This window comes from Spinacia oleracea, chromosome 6, assembly GCF_020520425.1.
Source record: "Spinacia oleracea cultivar Varoflay chromosome 6, BTI_SOV_V1, whole genome shotgun sequence".
Classification (NCBI taxonomy): Eukaryota; Viridiplantae; Streptophyta; class Magnoliopsida; order Caryophyllales; family Amaranthaceae; genus Spinacia; species Spinacia oleracea.
In genome coordinates, this window is record NC_079492.1 from 23,374,819 (window position 1) to 23,401,591 (window position 26,773).

General features: G+C 34.8%; 1 protein-coding gene and 1 long non-coding RNA gene across 3 annotated transcripts; one reads left to right on the plus strand and one right to left on the minus strand.

The window, feature by feature from the left end:
* The first annotated feature begins 1,881 nt into the window (after positions 1-1,881).
* Positions 1,882-17,438, plus strand: LOC110789073 (peroxidase 19). Its single transcript, XM_021993722.2, has 4 exons — positions 1,882-2,265; positions 3,577-3,777; positions 16,583-16,748; positions 16,908-17,438. Exons 1-4 carry the CDS (start codon positions 1,945-1,947, stop codon positions 17,318-17,320), a joined length of 1,101 nt encoding a protein of 366 aa, XP_021849414.2. The 5' UTR covers positions 1,882-1,944; the 3' UTR covers positions 17,321-17,438.
* A 4,554-nt stretch (positions 17,439-21,992) lies between these two features.
* LOC110789072 (uncharacterized) lies at positions 21,993-26,537 on the minus strand. 2 transcript variants are annotated; one of them, XR_002533507.2, is made up of 5 exons: positions 26,319-26,537; positions 26,026-26,117; positions 23,287-23,375; positions 22,833-23,040; positions 21,993-22,362 (listed from the first exon to the last, which is right to left on the minus strand). It is a non-coding gene; the product is annotated as an uncharacterized lncRNA (long non-coding RNA). The 2 variants fall into 2 exon arrangements; XR_002533506.2 differs by having other exon boundaries at positions 26,293-26,536.
* Positions 26,538-26,773: the final 236 nt, after the last annotated feature.

Here is a 26,773-nt window from a genome sequence, read left to right on the forward strand (position 1 = left end):
AACCCAGGAATACATATTATTTACACATAATCATATAGCATAATTTAGATGCATACTCTTTGTTGCGTGCCCTCCCTAGCTGCGCCCGAACCGAGCAAGAACAAGTCTTTAGGACTCCAAGTGTCGTCCCTCCGTAGATAGTCCACAGCACGTCCGAATCCGCCTTAAGATTGACCAACTAGAATCGCCCTTAAGGTACTAGAATTTTCGGCACTTTTGAGCAAGGAATGTGGCTGAATTTTTCTTTCAAAAACTCACTTTGAATACTTGAAACTCGTTATAAATTGTGAACCCAAGCCACATATTTATAGGGGTATGGAAAGAGAATTGGAATCCTATTCAGATACAAATTAATTAAACCTAGAATCCTACAAGAACTCTAATTAATTAATTTATCAAATAGAATTAGGAATTTAATCATTAACCGAACTCTGCACGTTTTAGGAATCGTGCATGAACACAAACACTTACGCACACACACACGGCAGCCACGATGGGCCGCCCATGCGCGTGCGTGCGAGCAGCCCACGCAGCGAGGCCTACGCGAGCTACAAGCCCACGTAGCTCCTGCGCGCGCTGCGCGCGCTGTGCGCGCTGCCACGGCCTGCTGGCCCTGGCCTTGCGCTGGGCCTGGCGTGGCCTTGGCTGTTCGTGTGGCGCGCTTTGGCTTGCTGGGCGATGGCCTGGCTTCGTGTTGGGCCCTCGTCCGGCAGGCCTCGTCCGATGCTTATTCGTACGATACGCTTCCGATTAAATTTCCGATTCCGGAATTCATTTCCGATACGAACAATATTTAACATTTCCGATTCCGGAATGAATTTCCGTTTCGAACAAATATTTAATATTTCCGTTTCCGGAATTATTTTCCGATTCCGATAATATTTCCGATTCTGACAATATTTCCGTTTCCGGCAATATTTCCGATTCTGGTAATATTTCCATTTCCGATAATATTTTCCGATACGTACCATGTTTCCGTTTCCGGCAACATCTACGACTTGGATAATATTTATATTTCCGATACGATCCATATTTCCGTTTCCGGCAATATCATCGTTTCCGGAGTATTCATTTCTTGCCTGTGACGATCTCAGCTCCCACTGAAACCAAGATCCGTCGATTCCGAATATCCATAGATAGAGTATTTAATGCCATTAAATACTTGATCCGTTTACGTACTATTTGTGTGACCCTACGGGTTCAGTCAAGAGTAAGCTGTGGATTAATATCATTAATTCCACTTGAACTGAAGCGGCCTCTAGCTAGGCATTCAGCTCACTTGATCTCACTGAATTATTAACTTGTTAATTAATACTGAACCGCATTTATTAGACTTAACATAGAATGCATACTTGGACCAAGGGCATTATTTCCTTCACTACACCTAGTCGTCCTTTTCTTACCAGCATCTGCTGGTCAGACCCAAAGGTGAGGATCCAGAACCAAAGGGTAATAACGCGGATCCTCCGTACAAGTAACCCGTTTATAAATACGGACCCCCATCAATGCCAAAGGTACGCAATTCAACCCCAATCATTCTTATAAGCATTTATTACAGAGCTATCATCGCAATCTGACTTAAGCATCGGAGGGGTAATTCTCGGATCACCCCCGAGGGTAGTTAACGGTTTCACTGTGCAGGATACAGTCAGCATTTACCATCGAAGACAAGTCAACCCTTTCCTGTTCTAAGTCCGCAACCGGAACAATTATTTTTTATGAGAACGTTTTAGATCAACCAAATTTAAATGTAGGAGTGATAATCAAATAATCAAGAATATATAAATATATAATTATATATGACTATTTATTTAGGCCATAAAAAAAAGAACTTGTTCTTGGGTGGTCCTTACAATATTTTCCTTATATTCCCTCTGCACACAAAATAGTGTTCCTGGACGCTTTCACTTTGTCCTCAAGTTGCCATCATATCCCAAAAAAAACATGTCCACTCTTTCTTCTTCTTCTTCTTCTTCTTCTTTTTCTACCACTTATGTAACACTTACATTGTTCATCATCCTTATAATAAGCACTCTAATAAACACCTCACACTCTCTTGTAAGCCGTCCGCCGCCAACGGCGATCAAAGCCGCTCGAAATGCCGCCACTCGCGGCCACCATAGGCAGCTATCGATAGATTACTACGCCAAATCGTGCCCTGAGGTGGAGAAGCTTGTGGGTTCCGTCACGTCGGAGCAGTTCAAAGTTGCTCCCGCCATCGCTTCCGCTACCATTCGGCTTTTCTACCATGATTGCTTTGTTGAGGTACATACATTTTTATTCATGCAAACCATATACTTATTATATTAATTATTTCTCTAAGCTTAGGCTAATTACTAATTAATAAAATGTCTTAATTAATTAATGATAATTGTTTTTACTAAGGTTTTGTAATAATTTATGAATAGAAGTATATACTTTTTCAATTCAGTGTTTTGTCAAATTTCCTACTAGCTGTTTTGTTGTTTTCCCAACTTTACAACAAAAACACTATACTGTATTTCCCGAAATCTCCAAAATGTCTCAGTCATAAAAGAAAAAACATTCATAACCGTGATGAACTAGACATCTCTGGAGATAAATAACCATTACGGCCTTTTTGGTAAGTAGTCATAATTAAGTTGCGGAAACGTTCATGAATTTTTGTTTTTTTTTGGTTAGAATGAGCTACAAATGCATGTAACTAGAACTACAACCACAACCAAGTTTACGTTTTTGTTCATAAATATACTTTACCATACGGTCCATACCATATCATATTGTACCAATATTTCTAAAGTGGTAATGGTCTAATAAATGATAATGAAAATATATATAAAAAAACGAGGTTTTTGGGGATGGCCGGAAAAAATTACTTTGATATGAAAATTTTCTTTACGCGTAAATTCATTATCATTACTGTCATTTAGTACCACATTCGAGTACGCCACGGCTAGCTAAGGTCATGAATTTGATTTAAAACATACTATGTACATATATAGTTACTTGTATATGGATGGTACGTCCAATTATTTCGGGGTCTCAGTTAGTTAGAGAGGGGACCAATCACCAATGCATGTTAAGAATTTATTACGAGGGCATGCTGATACTGATGTGTATTGCACCAAAATTAAAGTAAATTTCATAAAAGTTAAAATGAAAAAATTATATGTTCTTGTTAATGAAGAATTGACTAGTTGTTGCACTCTAATAAATCTAATTGATTATAGTGTAATCTGATGTAACATTAGCATATTATAACTAACAATAAATTGTGTCCTAACTTCTGATTAAAAGGTGGAAAGTAAGAATATTCTTGAGCCTTTTGGCAGACATTCACAATATTACACACTCCTTTTAATTATCTAACGTCTTTATGTACCCATTTATCGTTTAAATCAAAAGACGATCTAAGGTGGTCGCGAACCATATATGTAACGTAGTGTCAAGTGTGGAGTGATCGTTATAGATATATAAAATATAATGTACTTATGTAGTACTTTCGTAGTACCGATCTAAGAATTTAATGAATAACAATATCATCCATATGTTACATCATTTTGAACATAATATTATTTGTTTTTATTATATTTCAAGGGATGTGATGCATCGATATTAATATCGTCAAAGTCCGGAAGCAAAGAATTAGCAGAAAGAGATGCATGGCAAAACAAGGATTTGCCCATTGAAGCATTTGAAGGAATCAATAAAGCCAAAGCCTTAGTAGAGAGCAAATGTCCTGGTGTTGTATCTTGTGCTGATGTTCTTACAATTTCAACCAGGGATTATGTTCATTTGGTAAGTTACTCTAACATAGTAACATATACTCCGTCAACTGTCAATTAATCCTTTATTTAGGAGTAATTTTCATATTTTATTACCAATGGTCATTTATATTAATTCAAGAATCAACAAGATAATGATTAAATTAAGTGTCATTTATAAACAAAATTGGAGAAGGACAAAGTCATAAAGAAGACAATTACAAAACATCAATTGCCAACTTTTGCACAACAAACAAAACTAAAGTGTTGACCTTAAATCCAATAATGACTACTCCGTAGTAAGCTGCAATAACCAAATAGAGTAGCCTATATATCTTGCTTAATTCGAAATTAAAGGACAAAATAAAATCAAACTTTTTCTTTTTTAATTAATCAACGGGAGAAAACCTATATTACTCCGTGACGGTAAATCTTTCTAGGTTTCTTTGCAATCACAAATTAAAGTACGGAGTACGAACTACAGAGTAGAGCTGTCAAAAACTGACCCGACCTGAACCGACCGAACCCGTAACCGACTAAGACCCGAAATTACGGTAAAGCAGGTAACCCGAAACCCGACCTGTACCCGACCCGAAAAAACCGATAACCGATTTTAACCCGATGTTGTAACACCCGGCACGAAAATGACCGATAACCGTAATGACCCGACCGAACAATGACCCGAACCCGATTCGATACCCGACCCGATGTCAACCCGAAACCGATTGTAACTCGATGAAACCTGTTATTGGCCCGACCTGTGATAACCCGCTACCCAATTTACCCGAGTTATCAATGACACGACCAAATATTAACTTCAACGATAAATCTATTTTAATTATTTATTGCTAGATACTGAAAAATTTAACTCTAAAATAAGTTAAACAAAAATTTTTAGAATATAAAATAATTAAAATGTATAGGTGACCCGACCTGAATTCTATTTGATGGAATTATCAGACCCGAGTTTGACCCGTCCCTGAGAGTGACCCGACCTGAATTCTATTTGATCTGATTATTATCCGATCCAAACTAAGACCCAAACCCGAAAATAACTGTGTTGCTAACCGAATTAAACCCGACTCGATAAGACCCGAACCCGAAATCACCTGCTACAAACCGACTTAAACCCGACCCGATATGAACCGAACCCGAAATCAAACCTGACCTAAATGTGACCCGACTCGAACCCGACCTGAACCCGGGATAGGAAAAAACCCGACATAACCCGACCTGAAATCGACCCGACCGAACCCGAACTCAACCCGGATGGAATATTGACCCGATACGACCCAACCTGATCATGACCCGAGATGACCCGGCCCAAACCCGACCTAATGACCTGTTTTGACAGCTCTACTACAGAGTAGTACTTATATTTATATTCAAAGTAACGTGCCAAACCAAATTATTACGGAGTATGTTTTCTCAAATTACGGAGTATCTTTCTAGTCCACGTCGTCTTAATTATAGGCACCATTTTTAGTGTTTGTTTAACTTATACTCTTTTCTAGTTTGACAAAACAAAATATATCGGATTGTTTATTTTGGTGTGAATGAGTTACTGGCGGATCCAGAAATTGTATTAAGTGGGGTCACTATTACAAAATTATTGAAAAATTAACTAAATTAGATACTTTTTAATACAAATTAGTCTAAAATTAACTAAAATTATGTAATTTTTTTGGCCAAGTGGGGTCAAGTGACCCCACTCCCTACACACTAGATCCGCCAGTGGAATGAGTAACAAGGGTAGAGATAAAAATTGATTCCAGTATCACCTGAAATCAGGATGGAAGCTATTAGCAACTGAGATATCCATCACTCTCAAAATATATCGGATTGTCTTTTATAGGAATCTGCTTATATATAATATAATCTCAAGTTTACACATAATAAAGTATGTGATAGTCGGGGTCGTTTTTTCGGATATCAGATATGTGTGGCTAAAAGACAAATAGCTAAAAGACAAAAATTCATGTTAAAAAATATCATTCTGTAAAAAAAAAAAGTACCATTTTTGTTTAAAAAAGTACCATTCAATTTCTTTTTTGTCTTTTTTCCTATTTTGTCTTTTGCTATGATATGTATTTGCAAGCACATATCAGATATCTGAAAATACTTCCTCTATGATAGTCACCTACTTCGGTTTTGCTTGAATAGCGTTTGGGGGTAGCATGTAGCGTTTTAACCAAGTCAAAAAGCTAGTGGGAAAAATTAAGAGTATTTGGTAAGGTAGCGGGTAGAGTAGTGAGTAGAATTATTAGTGTTCCAACATTTGCACTAGCGCCTAGCGGTGTGGGAAAATAAATGACATTCTTCTTCCTTAAATGGTTCCCAATAGGCTGCTCTTTCCTTTTGTTTTTTTTGTTTTGAAACTTTTGGAAAAGGTTAATTGGTCACTTTTTTTTTCTTGATCTTGTTTGTAGTGATTTATTTTAGGGTGTGTTCTCTTCAACTTATAAGGCATAAACTTATCTAAATTAAACTATAAGAACTTATAAAACTTATTTAATTTATAGGAATTTATAGTACCTTATAAGACCTTTTTGTTTAAGGAACTTATAGGACCTTAATAAACCTTATTAGACTTTATTTAAAGTTTATTAGATTATTACTAAACTTTTTAACCATTGGAATATTGATGATAATTATCCAAAATTTATAAAATCCAAGTATGGATTTGACCGGTTTGTAAAAAATTATTTGTGATTAACTCTTTAATAAACTTCTTTATACTCCGTAATGAAACTTTATCACGGACAAAAAACAACTATATGATACTCCCTACGAGTATTTCACAACTCACAAGTACTCCCTCCGTATTTAATAAAATATATACTTCCCAAAATTGGTCGTATTTAATTAAAATATACGTTTTCTAGCATGTCATGGTCTCCATTTTCAATTATATTAATCTTTTTCTCCCTCTTGTAGTCCTCACACTTACTCACATCATTTTTTACTACAATAAACAATTCACCATTAACAATTTCTTTAACTCAATATCTCACTTTCATCTTCTATTAATAAATTCAACTCACCAATGTTAAAACTACGTGCGAGTCAAACAATATCTTTTAATTAAATGCGGAGGGGGTATAGGGAAAAACATTCGAGGGAAAGACCGGGAGGTCAAGGAATTATATTAAATCAAGTTCCACCAAAGTTTGAATACTTTGGGGGGAAGGAGTTCATACATACACTTAGGGCTCGTCCATGGATTTGTGATGTACACGTAATTTTAAAAGTGTTCATTAACCTTTTTCCTTATAATTATATTGATAATTAATAATAAGATTAATAACATATTAATTAATATTTAATTACATATCATTAATAAATATTAACTTTAATTAGTTATTACAAATTATTTTTATATAATAATATAACAACGCAAATAATCATAATATTACATATTTTATTTAAGACCTTATTGGAACTTACATGACCTTATTAGAACTTATAAGGCCTTATTGGAACTTATAAGACCTTATTGAAACTTATAGGAACTTATATACCCTTATTAAAACTTATAGGAACTTATTGGAACTTATAAAACCCTATTTAACTTATAGGAACTTATCTGACTTATAGAAAATAAAAATAAGGTCTTATAATTTGAAGAGAACAAGGCCTTAGTTGATATTTTGTACTGAAAACTATAATCTTCTACCCCATCCGTCTTTTTTTTGTTCTTTAGGTTTTCCTTTTTGGGTGTCCCGAAATTTTCTTTACATTTCCTTTTTTATTATCACATAAATGCTTTAATATTATATCAAAATTTATGCTCAATTATTATTTTAGCCAATTAAATTAATTGGATCATTTAATCTATCACACTTTTCAATTGAGACATTTTTTTTTCATTTTCCCAATATCATAAAAGTGAAAACATTATATAAATAAGCGTAATTTGCCTTGTTTAAATAAAAAATAGGGGAATCTCAATGAACATTAATTAGTCATAAAAACGCGTACAAAATACCAAACATAAAGACCAAAAAGAGACGGAGGGAGTAACTTATTAGTTTGGCGATATGAATTACGTACTCGTATCAAACTTTCTTAACCTTCCAACTCTCTACAATTTGCATTAAATGTTGCACTTCAAATTTTTGTTATTTATATTTTAAGTTGAAGTTAATTTATATATATATCAATATATGCTTTATTATTATGTTATCAATTAGCAATTTATCAAAATTTGGAAGAAGAGTGTGCACGTTCATAATTCGTATAAATTTTTAAGAAAATTAAATCGTGCGTTGACATGTTTAAAAGAAAAGTTATACTCGATCCGTAATTAGTTTTCTACGAAATAGATAAATACTGATAAAAGTTGGATGTATGAATACATGATATTGTATTTTACTATTTCAATTGCTACTTTTGTCAAATACTCATATTATCAACTATTAATTTGACAGCTAACCTCTACCGCTACTAGTTGGTCGTTAACAGATAATCTGACAGCTACCCGCGCTCTACTCAACCGATAAAAGCTATCCGCTATTCGACCACTAAAAGCTACCCCTACATCTAGCTTTGCCAAACATGACCTTCCTCCATTCCACAAATTGCACCATTTTCACTTTTACACTATGTACGTTGTGCCTTTAACCATCTTTTATAATATATACGTAAGGAAATATGTAATCATGTATGATTTTATTAGACTCGTATCGATATACTTTCTAAATATTATTTTTTGATAATTTTTCCATATGCATAATTTGAGAGATTAAGAGTTAAATTCATATATTGGGATACGTAAAGTTAACATCGTGCAATATTTAAAGAACGAAGGAAGAAGAATAACAATTACGTGTAGGAACTATGACTAATAAGAATAATAATTAGAACAAGCTTATCTGTAACAATGTCGTGGCGTGACACCAATCACTGTCCTAAAGTCGAATTTGCCCCGCTAAGTACACGCGGACTCGTAGCAACCGTCCCCCAGGGATACACGGCTCCAATCCTTCGGTGTACGACGAAGAACTAGATTGAGAACACCCTTAGGCAATGCCCAGAACAATGGTGGTTTTGTGTTTTCATTTCGTAGAAGAGGAAGGGATTATTTTTCTGTGTGTATTTTCTGGAAGGGAAGGTAGTATTTTATAGCCAAAACGGTCAAGCTAAAAACGGAAACACAATCAATTAGTCTTTGATTGATTCCGTAACTGAAGCAAAAATCGGAATAATATCTTTGACGGAAATCAAATCGTCGAAGAGATCAATTAACCGTTACGTCAATCTTGCAAAGATTACGTGACCAAAAATAATAACGGTTAGGAAAAAGGAGCCCCACCCACACCCGCGAATGCGCCGCGCCACTTTCCCTCGCCCGAGCCTGGCCCGGCCCGACGCGCGTGTGTGATTACAAGTCCCACCTCTCTAGTCTTCTAACAAAACCTTAATGGGCAGTGGGATATTTAAATAAGGAAACATGTAGGTTTTTTTTATCAATGTGGGACAAATGAGTTTTTATTCTTTTGAAGCATCACTTGGAGGGGAAAACTCCAACATTCCCCCACATGATTCAAAAGAAGAACAGGGAAAGGTGTTCTAGGCAAGGGATACTTAGTTTTACAAGTATCAATGTCTTGTGGACTTGAATTGATACCTAGTGCGTACTAGTATGTCATACAGCCATATAAGGTTGATTTACCCTTGAAACTTGCATGAGGATTGTAGTAACACAACAGCGCACCAAACTTTTCTCAAAACAAGTAGTGTTCTCGCGAACTTTAATAGTCAGTGCCCCACAAATTCCTGGTCTTTCATGAACGCTCTAGAGGTCCTAAGCCAAGGAACCTCATAGGGGGTTAGGCGTAGCCCCCACATTCACATAGGTAAGTTCATCAGGTTTATACTGTCATAAACCACCTCAATAGGTTATGAACTTATTAAGAGCTTTGGCTCATCCTTACACATTTGACAGTAAAACAAAATACTACATCACTTTATTAATAGGAATGGCAGTAGTATACAAAACGCGAGTTCTTTTGTGACTTAGTTTGACCCATTGAACTTAGATTTCTCCAAGATGGGTATCCATCACAATTCACTCCTCAATAGGCTTTAAACCCATTTCTTGTGCTGACTCATGCACCATTTTCTTACAAAGGCCTTTGGTGAGAGAATCTGCAATATTCCTCTCAAACTTTACATACTCAAGTTATATCACATTATTTCTGATCAGATCTCTAACAATTGCATGCCTCACGCGAATGTGCCTCCTTTTTCCATTATAGGAATGATTGTTCGCTACCCCAATTGCAGCTTGTGAGTCACAATGCATGGACACTTGTGGAGCTGGCTTCCCCCACAATGGAATATCAGCTAGCAGGCTCCTTAGCCACTCGGCTTCTTGACCTACCAATTCTAAAGCAATAAACCCAGATTCCATTCTAGATTTAGCAATACAAGTTTGTTTAGATGATTTCCATGAAATAGCACCACTAGCAAGAGTGAAAACATAGCCACTAGTAGAATATATGAATCTCATCATTATCTGACACCCAATTAGCATCGCAATATCCTTCTAAAACACAAGGTGTCCTATGATAGTGCAAACCCCAATTAATAGTGCCTTTTAAGTACCTCAATAGTCTTATTAAAGCATTCCAATGATTACGATTAGGACTATGAGTATACCTGCTCAATCTACTAACAGCATATGCAATATCTGGTCTAGTATAATTCATTAAAATCATCACACTTCCAATGATCTTGGCATATTGTTCTTGAGAAACACTATCACCTTTATTTTTCTTCAAAGTAATATTAGAATCATATGGGGTTTTAGTAGGTGTATAATCAAATTGATTAAATTTCTTTAAAATTTTCTCAACATAATGAGATTGGTTTAAAGACAACCCATATGAAGTTCTAATAATTTTTATGCCAAGAATAACATCCGCCTCTCCCAAATCCTTCATTCCAAAACAAGAATTTAAGAAGGCCTTCGTTGCATTAACAACATCTATATTGGTTCCAAAAATTAACATATCATCCACATATAGACATATGATAACGTAACCAAACTTGTCAAGTTTAGAATACACACAAGCATCAGAATCATTAACACAGAAACCATAAGAAATAATAGTTTGATGAAACTTGTCATACCATTGCTTAGGTGCTTGTTTTAGACCGTATAGTGATCTAATGAGCTTACAAACCTTGTATTCCTGTCCAGGAGAAATACATCCCTCTGGTTGCTTCATGTAAATCTCCTCTTTTAAATCACCATTCAAAAAAGCAGTTTTCACATCCATTTGATGCACAATAAGATCATGAATAGATGCAAGTGCAATTAAAGCTCTAATGGTAGCAACCTTTGTCACAGGAGAATAGGTGTCAAAGAAATCTAGACCTTTCTTTTGATGATGACCACCAACTACTAATCTAGCTTTAAACTTGATCAAATTTCCATTAGTATCCTCTTTCTTTGTAAAATTCCACTTACTTCCTAAATCTTTACAATCCCTAAGAAGTTCAGTCAAAACCCAAGTATTGTTACTCATGATAGACTCTATCTCACTATTTATGGCCTCTAACCAGGAACTAGAGTCAACAGACCTCATAGTCTCCCCATAGGTCCTAGGGTTTTCTTCTAAAATAAATGCATCTATCTCATGCTCATTCAGAAACTTATTCTCAATTAGGGGTGAAAGTTCGGTTTACGGTTTGGATTAAGGCCCAAACCGAAACCAAACCAAATTAATTCGGTTTTCAATTTTTGAAACCAAAACCAATCCAAATAAGCTTTCAATCCAAACCAAACCAAACCGAATTTTTAATTCCCAATCCAAACCAAACCGTTAAACCAAAATTCTTAATGGGCCTGTCTTTGGGCCTGTCTTTGGGCTGAATTATGTCCATTTTAAGCCCATTTTGGGCCCCTGTTATACTTTACTACCTACTGTATTCTTTAGCCAATTTTGGAAGAGTTTTCTAATTATATTTTGGCACAAGTCCACGACACACACAAAGCAAGTATTTGCAATCTGCAGTAGATCAAACACCAAAGTCTGCAATCAAATTCCAAGTATGAAATCAAATATTCAAATCTGCAATCAGATATCTAAGTATGAAATCAAATCTGAAATCAAATCTGCTATCAAAAATCTGCAATTAAATATCTGCAATTAAATATCCAAGTCTGCAATCAAAAGTATGTAATAAAAAATCTGCAATTAAAGTTTGAAATTAAAGTCTGAAAGACTGACTGAAATCACCAAAGACAGAAATTAAATGCCTGAATGATACTGAATTACATCAAAATACCAAACGAAAAATCTGAAGTCTGAAATTAAAAGGCTAAATGACTGAATTACATCAAAACACAAAACAAAAAGCCTAAAGAACTGAAACTAAAAGCCTGAATTACTGAATTATATCAAAATGCCAAAGGAAAAGACTGAATGACTGAAATACATCAAAACACCAAATGACTGAAATACATCAAAACACCAAATAATCGGAGAAGGAGCCGTGGAGCAGCAAACGAGCAGCAAACGTGAAGAAGGAGATGAAAAGCTCGAAGGTGCAGAGTTACAGACGAATTTTGAGCAGAATATGAGAAGTTTAGAGAGAGGTGAGATGCTGAGGTCTGAGAGGATCAGAGGAGAGGATCAGAGGAGGAGGAGAGGATCAGCGGCAAACCACCAAGCATGTTTTTCAGTTTTTGCAAGTTGAGGGTTAGGGTTTTGTTATGGGTTACTTAAGAAGAAGAGTCACTGTGTCGTGTTCTTTGAACATTTGGGCCTAGGCTTTATTTTTGTTGCTAGGGTTTTATAAAGTTCGGTTTTTTTCGGTTTTTTCGGTTTTAAATTTTTTAGCCCAATCCAAACCGGAAAACCAATTTTTTTTAAAAGGTCCAAACCGAACCAATTTAAAAAATTAACCGAACAAAATTGCTTATTCGGTTCGGTTCGGTTCGGTTTTCGGTTTTTTGCTACCAAACTTTCACCCCTATTCTCAATAAGAAATGCGGTTATGAAATCAGGACCAAAACTAGACTCAGTTCTAGCTCTCTTACTCCTTCTAGGTTCTACATTAGATGATGCAATGTCATGATGCACAACAGAAGAAGATGGACATGTAACAGGTTAACTTGCTTGCACATTCAATTTCATAGGAAAAATATGCTCAAAAAATTCAACATCTCTTGACTCACGAATTGGACCAAAACCAGATGCATCCTTAAGAATGAGCCTATATGCAGCACTATTAGAAGCATAACCAATAAAAATCCCATCAACAGTCTTAGGCCCAATCTTACTCCTTTGGAAATCAGGAAGTCCTATTTTTCCTAAACACCCCCACACTTTAAGGTAACTCAAGTTTGGCTTGAAACCTCTCCATAGCTCAAAAGAGGTTTTATCTAGCTTTTTATGGGGACACAAGATTAAGCACATAGCAAGCAGAAAGAATGGCGTCACCCCCACATGTTAGTAGGCATACCCGAACTAATAAGCATAGCATTCATCATATCCTTAAGGGTTCTATTTTTCCGCTCAGCTATTCCATTTCGTTCGGGGGTATAAGGAGCTGTGATCTCATGAATAATACCATTAGTTTCACAAAATTTCTTAAGGGGGTTGCTATCATACTCTCCACCTCTATCTGATCTCACCCTTTGAATCTTAAGGTCTAATTGATTTTCAACTTCAGCCTTATAGATAAGAAACTTTTCCTCAGCCTCATCTTTAGTACTCAACAAATAAACCTTAGTAAATCGGGAAAAATCATCAACAAAAGTAATATAGTAACGCTTTCCTCCTCTACTCATATAATTCTTAAAGTCACCTAAATCACTATGAATTAACTCAAGTAAAGAAGAAGTACGAGACACACTTTTGTTAAACGCTTTTTTAGGGTGTTTAGCCTCCACACATACTTCACACTTATCAAGGGAAGTATTTCTAAAGTCAGGAATTAAACTAAGTTGTTTAAGTCGTTTAACGGATGCAACATTCACATGACCTAGTCTAGAATGCCATAAAGAAACAGACTCGGCAATATAAACAGAAGCAGTAGGAGTTTTATTATCAGAAACAACATCAAGCACAAATAAACCCCCATTACAAAATCCCTTTCCCACAAAATCCCCATTTCTAGTGAGTACGAGTTTATCAGATTCAAAAGTTAACTTGATGCCAGCTTTGTTCAATAATGCACCAGAAATGAGGTTTCTGCGAATATCAGGTACATGTAAGACATTTTGCAAAGCAATGGTTTTTTCGGAAGTTAATTTCAGAAAAACCTTTCCTTTGCCAAGAACACTCACAGTGCTTGAGTTGCCCATGAAGACACATTCTCCTTCAGAAACTTTTTCATACTCCTTGAACATCTCCTTGCTAGAACAAATATGACAAGTTGCACCGGTATCAAGCACTCATTCTGTCATGTTGCTCACCAAGTTCACTTCCGACACCACAACAACAATGACCTCATCTTCAACAAGATTGGCTTGAGCTTTGTTCTCCTTTGCTTTATTGTTCGGTCCATGTCTTTGTCTGCAATCTTTTGCAATATGCCCGAACTTACCACAAGTGAAGCAGTTTCCCTTGAATTGCTTGTTTCCCTTGAAGTTGTTGGTTGCTTGTCTGGTCCCATGAAGTTGATTAGAACCTTTGCCTTTCGTGCCTTTATTATAACCTGCATTTTTAGATTCAATTGGGTTAGCAGTAGAAGAGGAATGATCCTGAGATTTCCCTTTGGTTTGGATGCAATTTGCTCTTTTATCTTAATTGATCCCAGAAACCAACTCTTGGAGGGTGAAATCCTTCTGTTTATGTTTCATGGAGTGAACATAATTCTGCCAGGAAGGAGGTAGCTTTTCAAGAAGACAATTAGCTTGAAACTGATCACAAATCTTCATTCCTTCAGCAATAATATCAGCACATAGATTCTCATACTCATGCACTTGATCTAAAACAGGCTTATGATCAGTCATACGAAAATTTAACCAACGAGAACAAGCATACTTCTTATCCCAAAATCATCAGTACCATACTTAGATTTCAAAGCATCCCAAATATCCTTTGCATTCTTTGACTTACTATGAATCATGTAAAGGGAAGTAGTCATATAATGCAACAACATACCACGACAGGTTTTATTATCCTTATCAAAATCCCTAATAGAATTAACAGGGGTTACATCAACAAAAAGAGTATAATCTACCCCAATCTGACCCAAGAAAAATTCCATGTTAATTATACTCGTTCTAATTATTATTCTTAGCGGGGCAATTCGACTTTAGATTTAGGAACTATGACTAATAAGAATAATAATTAGAACAAGCTTATCTGTAACAATGTCGTGGCGTGACACCAATCATTGCCCTAAACTCGAATTTGCCCGCTAAGTACACGCAGACTCGTAGCAACCGACCCCCAGGGATACACGACTCCAATCCTTCGGTGTACGACGAAGAACTAGATTGAGAACACCCTTAAGCAATGCCCAGAACAATGTTGGTTTTGTGTTTTCATTTCGGAGAAGAGGAAGAGATTATTTTTCTGTGTGTATTTTCTGGAAGGGAAGGTAGTATTTTATAGCCAAAACGGTCAAGCTAAAAACGGAAACACAATCAATTAGTCTTTGATTGATTCCGTGACTGAAGCAAAAATCAGAATAATATCTTTGACGGAAATCAAATCGTCAAGGAGATCAATTAACCGTTACGTCAATCTTGCAAAGATTACGTGACCAAAAATAATAACAGTTAGGAAAAAGGAGCCCCACCCACACCCGCGAACGCGCGCCACTCGCCCGAGCCCGACCCGGCCCGGCGCGCGTGCGCGTGTGTGGTTACTAGTCCCACCTCTTTAGTCTTCTAACAAATCATTAAAGGGTAGTGGGATATTTAAATAAGGAAGCATGTGGGTTTTTTTTATCAATGTGGGACAGATGAGTTTTTATTTTTTTGAAGCATCACTTGGAGGGGAAAACTCCAACATTACGTAGTGGCAAATATTTTTTGGAGGGGTCCCAAATTATATGATCGAGCCAAGTAATACATGGAGTATTTAATTCATACTCCATCCGTTTCTTTTTGTTTGTTACGTATTCCTTTTAGGGTGTTTCACAATGTTTGTTACTTGGGAGAATCTTTCCTTTTATAAACTTATTATATTGTCATTTTTTGTGCCAACTTTTAATTTTTAATTGGTCCAATTTTTCCAACTTATTAAATTTCTTTACAATTTTCCAAGTATGTTAAGTTAGCAATTTGTGTGCTTTTCCATTATTGGTTCATTTTGATAAATAAAACAATCTTATTGGTTGTTGTAATGATTAGTGGATTGGAGTTTTACTTGGGTTTATTTTTTTAATAAAAAAGAAAAAGAATCATTATTATACGTTAATAAACGTGCAAAAGTCCATACGTAACAAACAAAAAGAAACGGAGGGAGTAAATTTTTTTCCCTAATACGTACTCCATCCATTTCTTTTCGTTCTTTACGTTTTTTTTGGGTGTTTCAAAATATTCTTTACATTTCCTTTTATATTATCACATAAATGCTTTGATATTCTATAAAAACTTGTGTCCTTTTAACCATTGAATTCTTTAGGTCATTTAATCTTTCACACTTTTCCATTGGGACATTAAGTTTTTCTCATTTTCCCAATATTAGAATTTTGATAAAAGTGAAAACATTATAAATAAACGAAAATTCCTTATTTAAATAAAAAAATTAGAGGAATCTGAATGTACATTAAGTCGTTAATAAATGTGTAAAAAACCAAAAGAAAAGGAGGGAGTATGTTTAATTTCTCTTAAATTCCACCCAATTATTGTATGAATAATGTTGTAGGCAGGAGGACCTTATTATGAAGTGAAGAAAGGAAGATGGGATGGAAAGAGTTCGAAAGCATCCCTTGTGCCATCTAACATTCCTCAAACTAATGCCACTATTGATGAACTCTTGAAGCTATTCGCCTCAAAAGGGCTAACGACGGAGGATCTCGTTGTTCTATCAGGTCAGTGGCACACCAATACACTACTAATTGACACCAAAACATATATATATATATATATATATATATATATATATATATATATATATATATATATATATATATCCGCCTTTCTATACACCTATTTTAAAAATTAATTCCTTGATCCGATCCATGTCACAGGTGCACATACAATAGGGTACGCACATTGCAAGTATGTTATAAATCGAATATACGACTACAAAGGTACAAACCAACCACGACCCGATATTGATCCGAAGTTGTTGAGCGCCTTGAGAATGTATTGTCCACACCATGGTGGAAATGAAGATATTGTGGTGCCATTTGATGTTACCACCCCTTATACATTTGATCATGCGTATTATGGCAATCTTGAGAAAAATATGGGACTCTTGATGACTGACCAAGCCTTGTATTTGGATTCTCGAACCAAGTCTATTGTACAAAGTTTGTCCAAAGATAAGCAAAAGTTTTTTCAAGCATTTGCACAAGCTATGGAGAAAATGGGAACAATTCATGTCAAAAGAGGAAAGAAACATGGGGAATTAAGGAAAGATTGTAGTTCACACATTTGATAATTGTTAATTCTCTCATATTTTTGTTTGCTTGTTCTATTAGATTAACATAATATTAAACATGGTCTGACAGTTAAGTAAATGTTAGACGGTCTGACAGGAGATTAGCCGTTTTACTTTTTGTTTTTTGGTTTATGGTATTTGACTATTCTCTCTAGTTACGAAATTGGTCCAAAAAAGATAATTTGACATTGGACCTACCAAATAACTAATGTGGAGTAGATATAAGCAATAGCCTATAGATTATGTATAATATATTGTTAAACACGACAACTTTTGTGTAAGACCGTCTTACCGAAAAGACCATTTTGGTTGCTTAACTAATTGGTTCAATTTCTTAACTAATTGGTTACATTGCTTAATTAATTGATTCAATTGCTTAACTAATTAATTCCTTTGCTTAACTAATTGGTTTCAATGCGTAACTAATTAGTTTAAGTGCTTAACTAATTGGTTCCGTTAAGTAACTTATATGATACCAATGTAGTCTTTTGTGTAAGACCGCCTTATAGAAAAATTTGTACGTTAAACAAGAGTAAAGTTGTTTGGGAGGCTTAGATATATGATTTTCTGTTTTTTATAAGGTGAGATAAAATGTCTTTTTGGACCAGAATCCTATACGGATTAGGAAAAATTACTTTAAATAATCCAACATTTTGACGATTTTCTATTAGTAATCCAACATTTGAATTATTTATCTAATAATCTAACCTTTGTACCCCTTCAACTTTAATTGCACCCAACCGGTCACCAACCTCCTACAACAAGTATTCTGTGCACGTGTTTTACTACCATTCGCTATAAGTTTTTGTTCAAAAAATTATTCTTTAATCTTTTCAATATTTCTTCTCCTCCTTAGCGCTTCCTTCTTTCTGATTTATTTTCTTCTTCCTTCTTCTTCCTCCCTCCTTGCCCCGGCAAACATCCAACTTTTCCTCCTTCCTCCATCGCCCCAAATCCTTTCTCTATCTACTCCCTCCTCCAAGGCCCTCACCCTCACCCTCACCCTCATCCTCGCCATCATTCTCTCTGCTCCTCCTACACCTTCGTCAATTCCTTCGCGGAAGAAGCTACAACGGAACGTCGCCGCCGCAAGCAAAACCTTCGCATTGAGCCTCCTCTCCACACCCTTCATTGTGAGCTAGCGACCCCATCACCCATTGTTTGTAGCGATATTGAAGACTTACAAAACCATCATTTCAATCATCTGAGATATTAACAGGGGAGGATATTATTGGTTCATCTGGGGATCTAATATTTGGGATTTTTGGGTAACAAAAATATAGTGTTGTATTTGGGGTTTTAATTTTTTGGATGAAGAACACTCAATTTTTAGTCCTTTTCAATGAGTATCAATCATTATATTTTTCATTTTCCTTTAAAATTCAAAGTTCGGTGATAAATTGAATTTTCAAAGTGGGGTTTATAGTGAAATTCATCAAATTTGGAGAAACCATGGCAAAATTACTGCAAAAATTCATGAACTGTAGCTGAAGGAAGGAGGTTACGGAGGCAGAAACAAGGTTAAAATTTAATTTAAAAAATAAAAAAACACAGCGACCTTCTTAATCGGTTTCCGGTCATTTGGGTTCAACAATTGATAATGGGGCATAAAGGTTGGATTATTAAATAATAATCCAAATGTTGGATTAATAAAAGAAAATCGTCAAAAGATTGGATTATTTTTTTAAAAAAATTCCATACGAATTAACCCAGAGTGCTTTTAGGGGAGATTAAACTCCCCTTTTAGTCAGAAGGTGGAATCCTTTCTAATAGGTCAAGACTTTGCTTAGTGCCTTAGATACTTCTTCCTCTGTTCTTATTTATATGACACAATTGGGTTTTTGACACTATTCACACAAGCTCCTTTAACTTCCTTTGTGATTTATACTTAAGAAAAAATATAGTCGTGTGGGGTCTTATTAGATTCATCTCAATAAATATGTTTTAAATATCAACTTCTTATAATATTTTCTTATGCATAATGGAAGATATTAACGTTTGAAATCGTGTATTGGCAAACGTGACTAAATACTTGTGTCATTTAAAAAAGAATAGAGAAAGTATAATGGATTGATGTAAAACAATAGTTAATGATATTCGTACGTAGTTTGGAGTATACTTTGTAATATACAGAGCATTAAAAAGCGTCCTCTAAAAGGTTTCATACATATTGTATAATTCACATATTAAAAGATTATTAAAAACGAAAATAGTACTTCCTCCGTTTCTTTTTAATTGCAATACCTTGTTTTTCACGATTGCCGATACACAACTTGAACAATTAATATATTTAATTACCGATAAGTAAAAATTATAAAAGTTAATTTTCTTAAAATATCAAGAGGCCAAATTTAACAACATTCTACATGAATATGATTTTTCTAAAGTATAAATCATTAAAAATAAACAAAGTATATTATATGAATAGGGTTAAAACTAAGTGTTGCAACTATTATGAAATAGGGAAAGTATAAGATTTAAACTCCGACTTTAAGTTTTGACATTAAAGACTTAACCAATGACTTATACAACGAATTATGTATCATTCTTCATGTTTACAATCAAAACAAAATACTTAATACTAAATGGAAACATACGTAGTAATACAAAAACTGATAATCTATTACATTATGCTAAAACAGAAGTTAAGTCTAAAGATGGGGACTAACATTTTATTTTTTTCACCGTTTGGGACCTATAATTTTTTTTTTTCACCATTCAGGACCTACTATTCACTTTCCGGCCAAAATTAACCAAAGTAAAAATATAAAGATTAGTCCCTTTGGTTAAAAGGTTAGTCCCCTTGGTTAAATACACGTGGCAGCAATCGGTTTGTTCGTACGTAAAACTATGTAAGCCATTAACCAATGATAATTAAGCATTTACAATTAACTAGTTGTTGGACCGTGCGCGCTTATGAAAACTTATATCGTAAAAATATTACATAGAAAACGAGCGTTAATGCAACAGATCAGGCAAAGAAGCATACGCTTATATTGCAAACCATTGCTTGCAATTTCAACTACTTTAATAGAAAAGAATCATTTATTGTGCAAGAATTACATGTATACATAGTTTTCAAAGCTGAGTTAGAAATACAGAATATTCTTTGAAGATAGTTTTAACCTGATCTAATCCCCTCCCCCCCCCCCCCCCCCCCCATTTAAACACATTTGCTCCATTTAAACCTGATCTAAACACAGAAAACCTCTTTGCTCCATTTTTAGTATCATATCTCCAGTCTCCACATTTAACTCTTCAAGGCAACAAGGTAGACAACGTGTTATACTCTCTCCAGGCTGCATCGGGTAATGAGCCCGACCTTCAATTCAATTCGGCCCTTTTAATGATATGATACTCTTCAGTCTTCAGTCCTGGTCTAGTATATTCAGTCTATTACCCACCAGTTCAGGCATTCTACTATATCGTCTCTACTTCTATCTTTGGCTACAATCTTTTCTCCATCCCATTTTTTATCTCTGTCTTTTCTCTAGTATTATCTCTAATGTTACTACTCTATCTTCTAGGCCGGTCAGATTCCATCTTTGACGGTTCACTAATGAGAGTAGTATGATTAATTATATAAGTAGGGAGCTAGATGAGTAATTAGTACAGTAGGTTGGAATTATAATGAAGAAGATGAAGCTAGTTGATCAATTGGTAGAAGGTACTGAACTACATGCAACGAACCAGTTCGTTTTAAACTCTTCAAAAAGCATATTTTTATACGGAAGTAGTTTAAAAGCACATATGTACAAATTTAAAGCAATTTATAAAGTTCTAAAGCACATTGTTACATATGCTATATAAGTATGTGCTTTTAAATATGTAAAATGTGCTTTTAAGCCGAAAAATATGTATTTTGAACACGATTGTATGTAGAACTACATACAATCGAGTGCACCTTCTAATTTGAAGCTAGTTGATTACTAATGTCCAATAAATTACAACAATTGATATTTTAAGCACATCCATAAGTACAACAAAGTGTTGACTCATATATACTTACTATTTTTGTTTAAATGGGATGGGTCAAACGGTCAACCATAAATAGGGAAGCAAGAGTACATCTGCATCTTAGTGAAATGATCATGGATAGACAGACAGAAAGATAAGAGTAATATCTCTGCTTCAATCCCGATTAGCCCCACGCTACCTACCACCCACTGGTTCATTAAAACCCCCCAAATAATCAATCCATATGACAAGCTCCAGCAACACAGAAATCTAAGTCGACATTACTCAACCACAAACCTGAATGTGATTGCTAAACATAGGCGATCGAGTGTTTGATTCATCAAAGACTAAACCTGTCTCAGAGTGAATGTAAATAAAATAACTTGCCGCATTAGCTTCCTAGAAATATCCCATTCATCAAATTAACAAACCCCAATTCCAACAATAGGAAATATCCCATTCCCTTTTTTAAAAAAAACTTATCTATCTGTCTCACTCTCTCCATAATCATTTTTTTGCTACCTAGTATTTTCTTAATTGTTTAGGTTTCTTCATAAAAAAACAATTAAACTTCAAATATGTATTTAATTTTTTCGTCGCAATCAGCAAAGTTGAAGATCAGACGTCACGCAAATTAGACGACCCGAAGGACATGTAATTCCTTTGTTCTTCGTTTTCTGTGTCTGTTCTCTCATTTCTAATCAATACAGAATACCAAACAACAAGAAATTTTCATTTAAGTTTTGCGGAAAGTATTCATTCCTTATTTTAGACTAAAAATAAGAAATTACCAACACACATACCCTAAATGTTCCCAACTTGTACATACCCACATGTTAAAAATAAGAAACTACATACCAATATACCTACCTTCATGTTAAAAACAATACTCCATAAATTATTTCAAGGTGTACATAGAAAATCACATAGGATTTATAAAATTCTGAAAAAACAGATAAGGAACAAACAGTAAGGACAAAATCTTGCCTTTGAAAAATTTGGGGACACTGATAATTTCTCCATCGCAGTTCTAGTAGTATATACCCAACATTGCTAATAGAAAAGAAACATCTTACAATAACCTGCATAGAACAGAACACAAATGAATTATACTCTAATACATAAGTTTAGAAATGTAGCTACATATGGCTAGCTTGAAGTCTCCTTAAGACTTCTTTGCAGATAGTGAACATAACTTTTGATTCATAAGTGATAGTGTAAAGGTAATTTTGAATTGTTTCTTATATCTTCATTTATATGTGTGACTGTGATTAATAAGTTAATGTTTAACTACAAGTTGAAATTTAAGATTACTACCTGCACAAGGTAATAATCAGGTTCCTAATACTGATAAAAGAATACTTTTTTGGATTTTAATTTCTTTAAAATGATTAGCAATAGAATACATCATAAGTTCAGTCTACATAAATTCTACATAACCAGATCCCAAATATAAAAAAATGAAAATAACCTAGACATAGATTATCAAAACAAATGAAAAAACTATTATAAGGGCCAATCACAACTACTAAAACAAATGAAAAAACTTTACCCTTATAACGTCGACGTAGATTATAAAATAGCTCGGATAATTTGTCTGCACCAACCTCGGCCACCCTTATCCGACTTTGACAACTCAGTTGTTGCACTCTTGACATATAAACAACTAACATCCCAGTAGCCTCTCGATAACAACTTTATCCTTTCTTCCTTTACGTCTCACATCAGCAGGATATTGTATGTACCATACCCGAAAAGTCCTACATATGGAGGATGGGTATCAAACCACACTTCAAAGGAAATTTACAGGATAATAACCATTAAAAGTGTGCCAAAAGATTTATTTCAGTCTATAAGATAAAATACTAAGAAAAGCATGGTTGCTTATAAAGCTAGATGAATACCTCAGTCAGGTCCATAATGAACGAAGACTAACAAAACTAATATGGCACATCATTTTCTAAATCAAGATACAAAAAGAAGGGCATATTAGAGAAGGAACTAACCATGAGGGCCCCATGACAACTGAACAACCAAGCGCGTAATCAGTATGAATCCGGCCACCAAATATATCACGTTATTCCAACCAAATCACCTGAATAAAAAATACCATGAACCAATGTAAGCAACAGAAGAACTGAAGAAGGGACACCATGAGTAAGAGCACGGAAGATTAAACGCAAGGAGGATACCAGTTACGGAACAAGTTACCTTGAATGACACATTAGCGAGAAAATGGGCAACAACAACTCAAGAAATACCATCACCAATGACAATGACAAAAGGAGTTGCACAAATATTGTTTTGTTAGGCAGAATTCTCCGTAAGTGTTCTAACAATTGAGGCCTGCCCCGGAAAGACGAAAAAGTATCTTTCCAGCTTACTTTTTCTAAATAAGGTTTGACAGACTCATATAGTTCACTACTAATACAATTAGAATGGTATTATTCCTCTATTATATATGGTGGTTATATGGCGTTAACCTAAGAAATCTTATGTTATTGTCTCCTGCCAACAGCCAAGGCCCATTACAATGTTTGCCATGTTTCCAATTTTCATCATATGTATTTCTTCTTACTTCAATAGAATTAAAACCACACACATGTCCCCAAAAACTTCAATTATCAATTGATAGATTGCTTATAGAAATGGATGATATTAGATTTCTTATTGAAGATCCTAATGGCCAAACTCTATAGTAGGTCACTTATGATTGGTTGCCACCTTACTGTAAATCCTATGGCATGGTAGGTCATGGTTGTGAGCTGTGGAGGGGCTCACCTCTAAATAGAAACCAGAAGCATACCCCTGTTAAGAAAGTGGTACAACAATGGGTTCCTATAAAGGTATAACCTGTTGGAGCTCCTTCTTAAACTGCTACAAAGGAAGCTACACAAGCTATAATACTACTCCAGAAGTTGCCCCAAATACTATACACTTAGATGATGATATTGGTTGGAAGGTGTTGAAATCCTATTGTCTTTTTACTCCTGATAAGAAGGATTATATTTCTATAGATCATTAGGTAAAGGAAGTTCCTGTATACCTTATATGATGAATGTATGCACATGAAATATAAGGACTCTCAAGAACCACTTCAAATGTACTGAAATAAAACACTCTGTTAGCTCTCATCAAATTAACAGAAAAAATCATTAAAAAGAAAAGGTAACGGAAAAATTTCGCAGATTGTGGCATTGGGTTTGTAATAATAATTATGCAGAGAAAGAGAATATGGTTAGGGTGGAATTGCATGGATGTTAGTGTTAGTGTTCTTACAAGACATGAGCAATAATATATTCGTAGTGAATTGTATCACTTATTTAGTGTCTTACTTTCTTTAATGTGGCACATGGGTATTCTGTAGATACAAGGAAGTATCTCTGGGATAACTTCACACTTTTGCTAATAGTGCAGATTAAGTGCCTTGGCTCGACTAATCATGAAACCATCCTTAACCAACTTAAGAATATATTGGCCAAAATATTTTAACCAAACAAAAATTGTCAATCAACAAAATAAAAGAAAATCATGAGCATATACTTCTTATTTGAATACCAATAAGGTTCATCAATCTATTAAAATATCAAAATTAGCAGGATGCAACTAATGATATAACTGTATAAGGAGGATGATTATATACCCGACCAAATGCAGAAGAATCCTCTTGGCCTTCCAATTTGAATAAATAAAAGAAATTAAAATCCCAATAGCAAAGAAACATAGATTAAAACTACTAACTCAATTATCAACAAGTAATTCTAGAAATAAATTGTAGAAACTAAAGAAAAATAAATGACAAGAATTATATTGTTGCAACTCAAGAAATTGAGGCCGGGTCTAAATTACCTAGACCCTAAGAGGAATCAAAATTCAAATACATAAACCTCAAGTATGTCATTCCTCACTTGTAATTTATAGCGTGGTGCTCAAAAGTCATAATCACATTTTTATACATAAGAACATGGCGAAAACAAAAGAAATAAAACCTATACAGAGTTGTGCATCTCCAGCAGAATAGCAAGCCCATCTAAGAAATTTGAAAAACTTGGTGTTTCAACCCCACCCTCTGTTGCAGTTGTTTAGTGGAACGCTGATGAGATCCTCCTTAAAAAAGATGCCTACTGTCCTAGACCATCTTTGAGAGTACAATACTGTAGAAATCTTTCGTACAAACAATTCCCAATTATTTTAATATCTGAAATATTCGATCATGCTGTCTTATCATCTAATTCTTCTTAAATAAAACATAGGGGGAAACACCCAGCAAACCAAAAACCTCCTAATAAGCTAAAAGATTAAGATAGATCATCAGAAAAACAAATAATAATAGTTCAATCAATATCATACTTTCTCTAACTTATGATTGAAATAAAAATGCTTTAAAATTGCCTAAAAGCCTCAAGAAAATGTGCCACATTCTACAGACATATTATAGTTTAAATGCACTTAAATTACAACTCTACGAAGCATAGGCTCCAATGCATTCTGAAACCAACGGAAGAGGCGAAAAGCTCTAACCTTAATAGCTAACAATAAAATCTCCACTATACATCCTCCTTAATAGCTCTAACCTTAATAGCTCTGACAATGAAATCGCCATTGGTAATTCCCTATACATCCTCTTTTAATCAACTAATCAGCATCAAGCTGAAAGCAACCACACCTAGATAACTACAATTCAACTTAATCTTATCTCAATTCACAATCATTGGTACTAAAAAGAAATTAGGAGTTAAACTTACATGATTTCTTAGTTGAGTCCGACGAGCAAGAAATAATTCAGGGAGAAGAGATCAGCAGAAGACCTCAAGTACTCGCCCCAATAATCAGTTACCTACAAATTGAATTCCAGTTTAAATTATGCTGAAAAAAGGGATAAATTTGACAAAACCCCCAGAAATTAAAACCCTTGATTTGTTTTCTGAAACCCAAAAATCAGCAATAACCCAACTACAAAAGAGTGCATGCAAACTGTAATTACATTGCTCAACATTACACAAATTACTCACATAAAATCACAGCCCAATTGAGATACCTTGCCGGCGACTTTTTGATGATCATCAGAGGAGATTCACAGGAGAGAGACAAGGGCAAGGTTTGAAGAACCCAGACAAAGATTATCGAAGAGGAAGAGGGTGAGGAAACCAGAGCAATTTGTTTGATCAAAGAGGAAGGCCCGGCAATAGATCGAAGAAAAAATAAGGTCATTAAATTGGGGAGAGATCTAGTTACTACCATGAGAGAAGCGCAAATACGATGGTGCAGGGTGTGCACAGTGCTCTTGGTGCACTGGTGTCCAAACGACATGCAATAAATATAAAATGCGGATATCTTGTTGAATCCGGAGAAGAAAAGAACAAACGTTGTTTTTTTGATAAGAAAAAAAACAAACGTTGTTCTTTTGTTAAAAAAAAGAACAATGAGCTCTGTCCCTTATTTTTCGTTTTTTTGTTTTTCACTTTATTTTTCTGGTATATATACCTTTTTTTT

Coding starts and splice junctions, on each gene's coding strand:
- LOC110789073 (XM_021993722.2), top strand. CDS start 1,945: ATGTCCACTCTTTCTTCTTCTTCTTCTTCTTCTTCTTTTTCTACCACT. Junction 2,266..3,576: donor ACCATGATTGCTTTGTTGAG/GTACATACATTT, acceptor TTATATTTCAAG/GGATGTGATGCATCGATATT. Junction 3,778..16,582: donor CCAGGGATTATGTTCATTTG/GTAAGTTACTCT, acceptor ATAATGTTGTAG/GCAGGAGGACCTTATTATGA.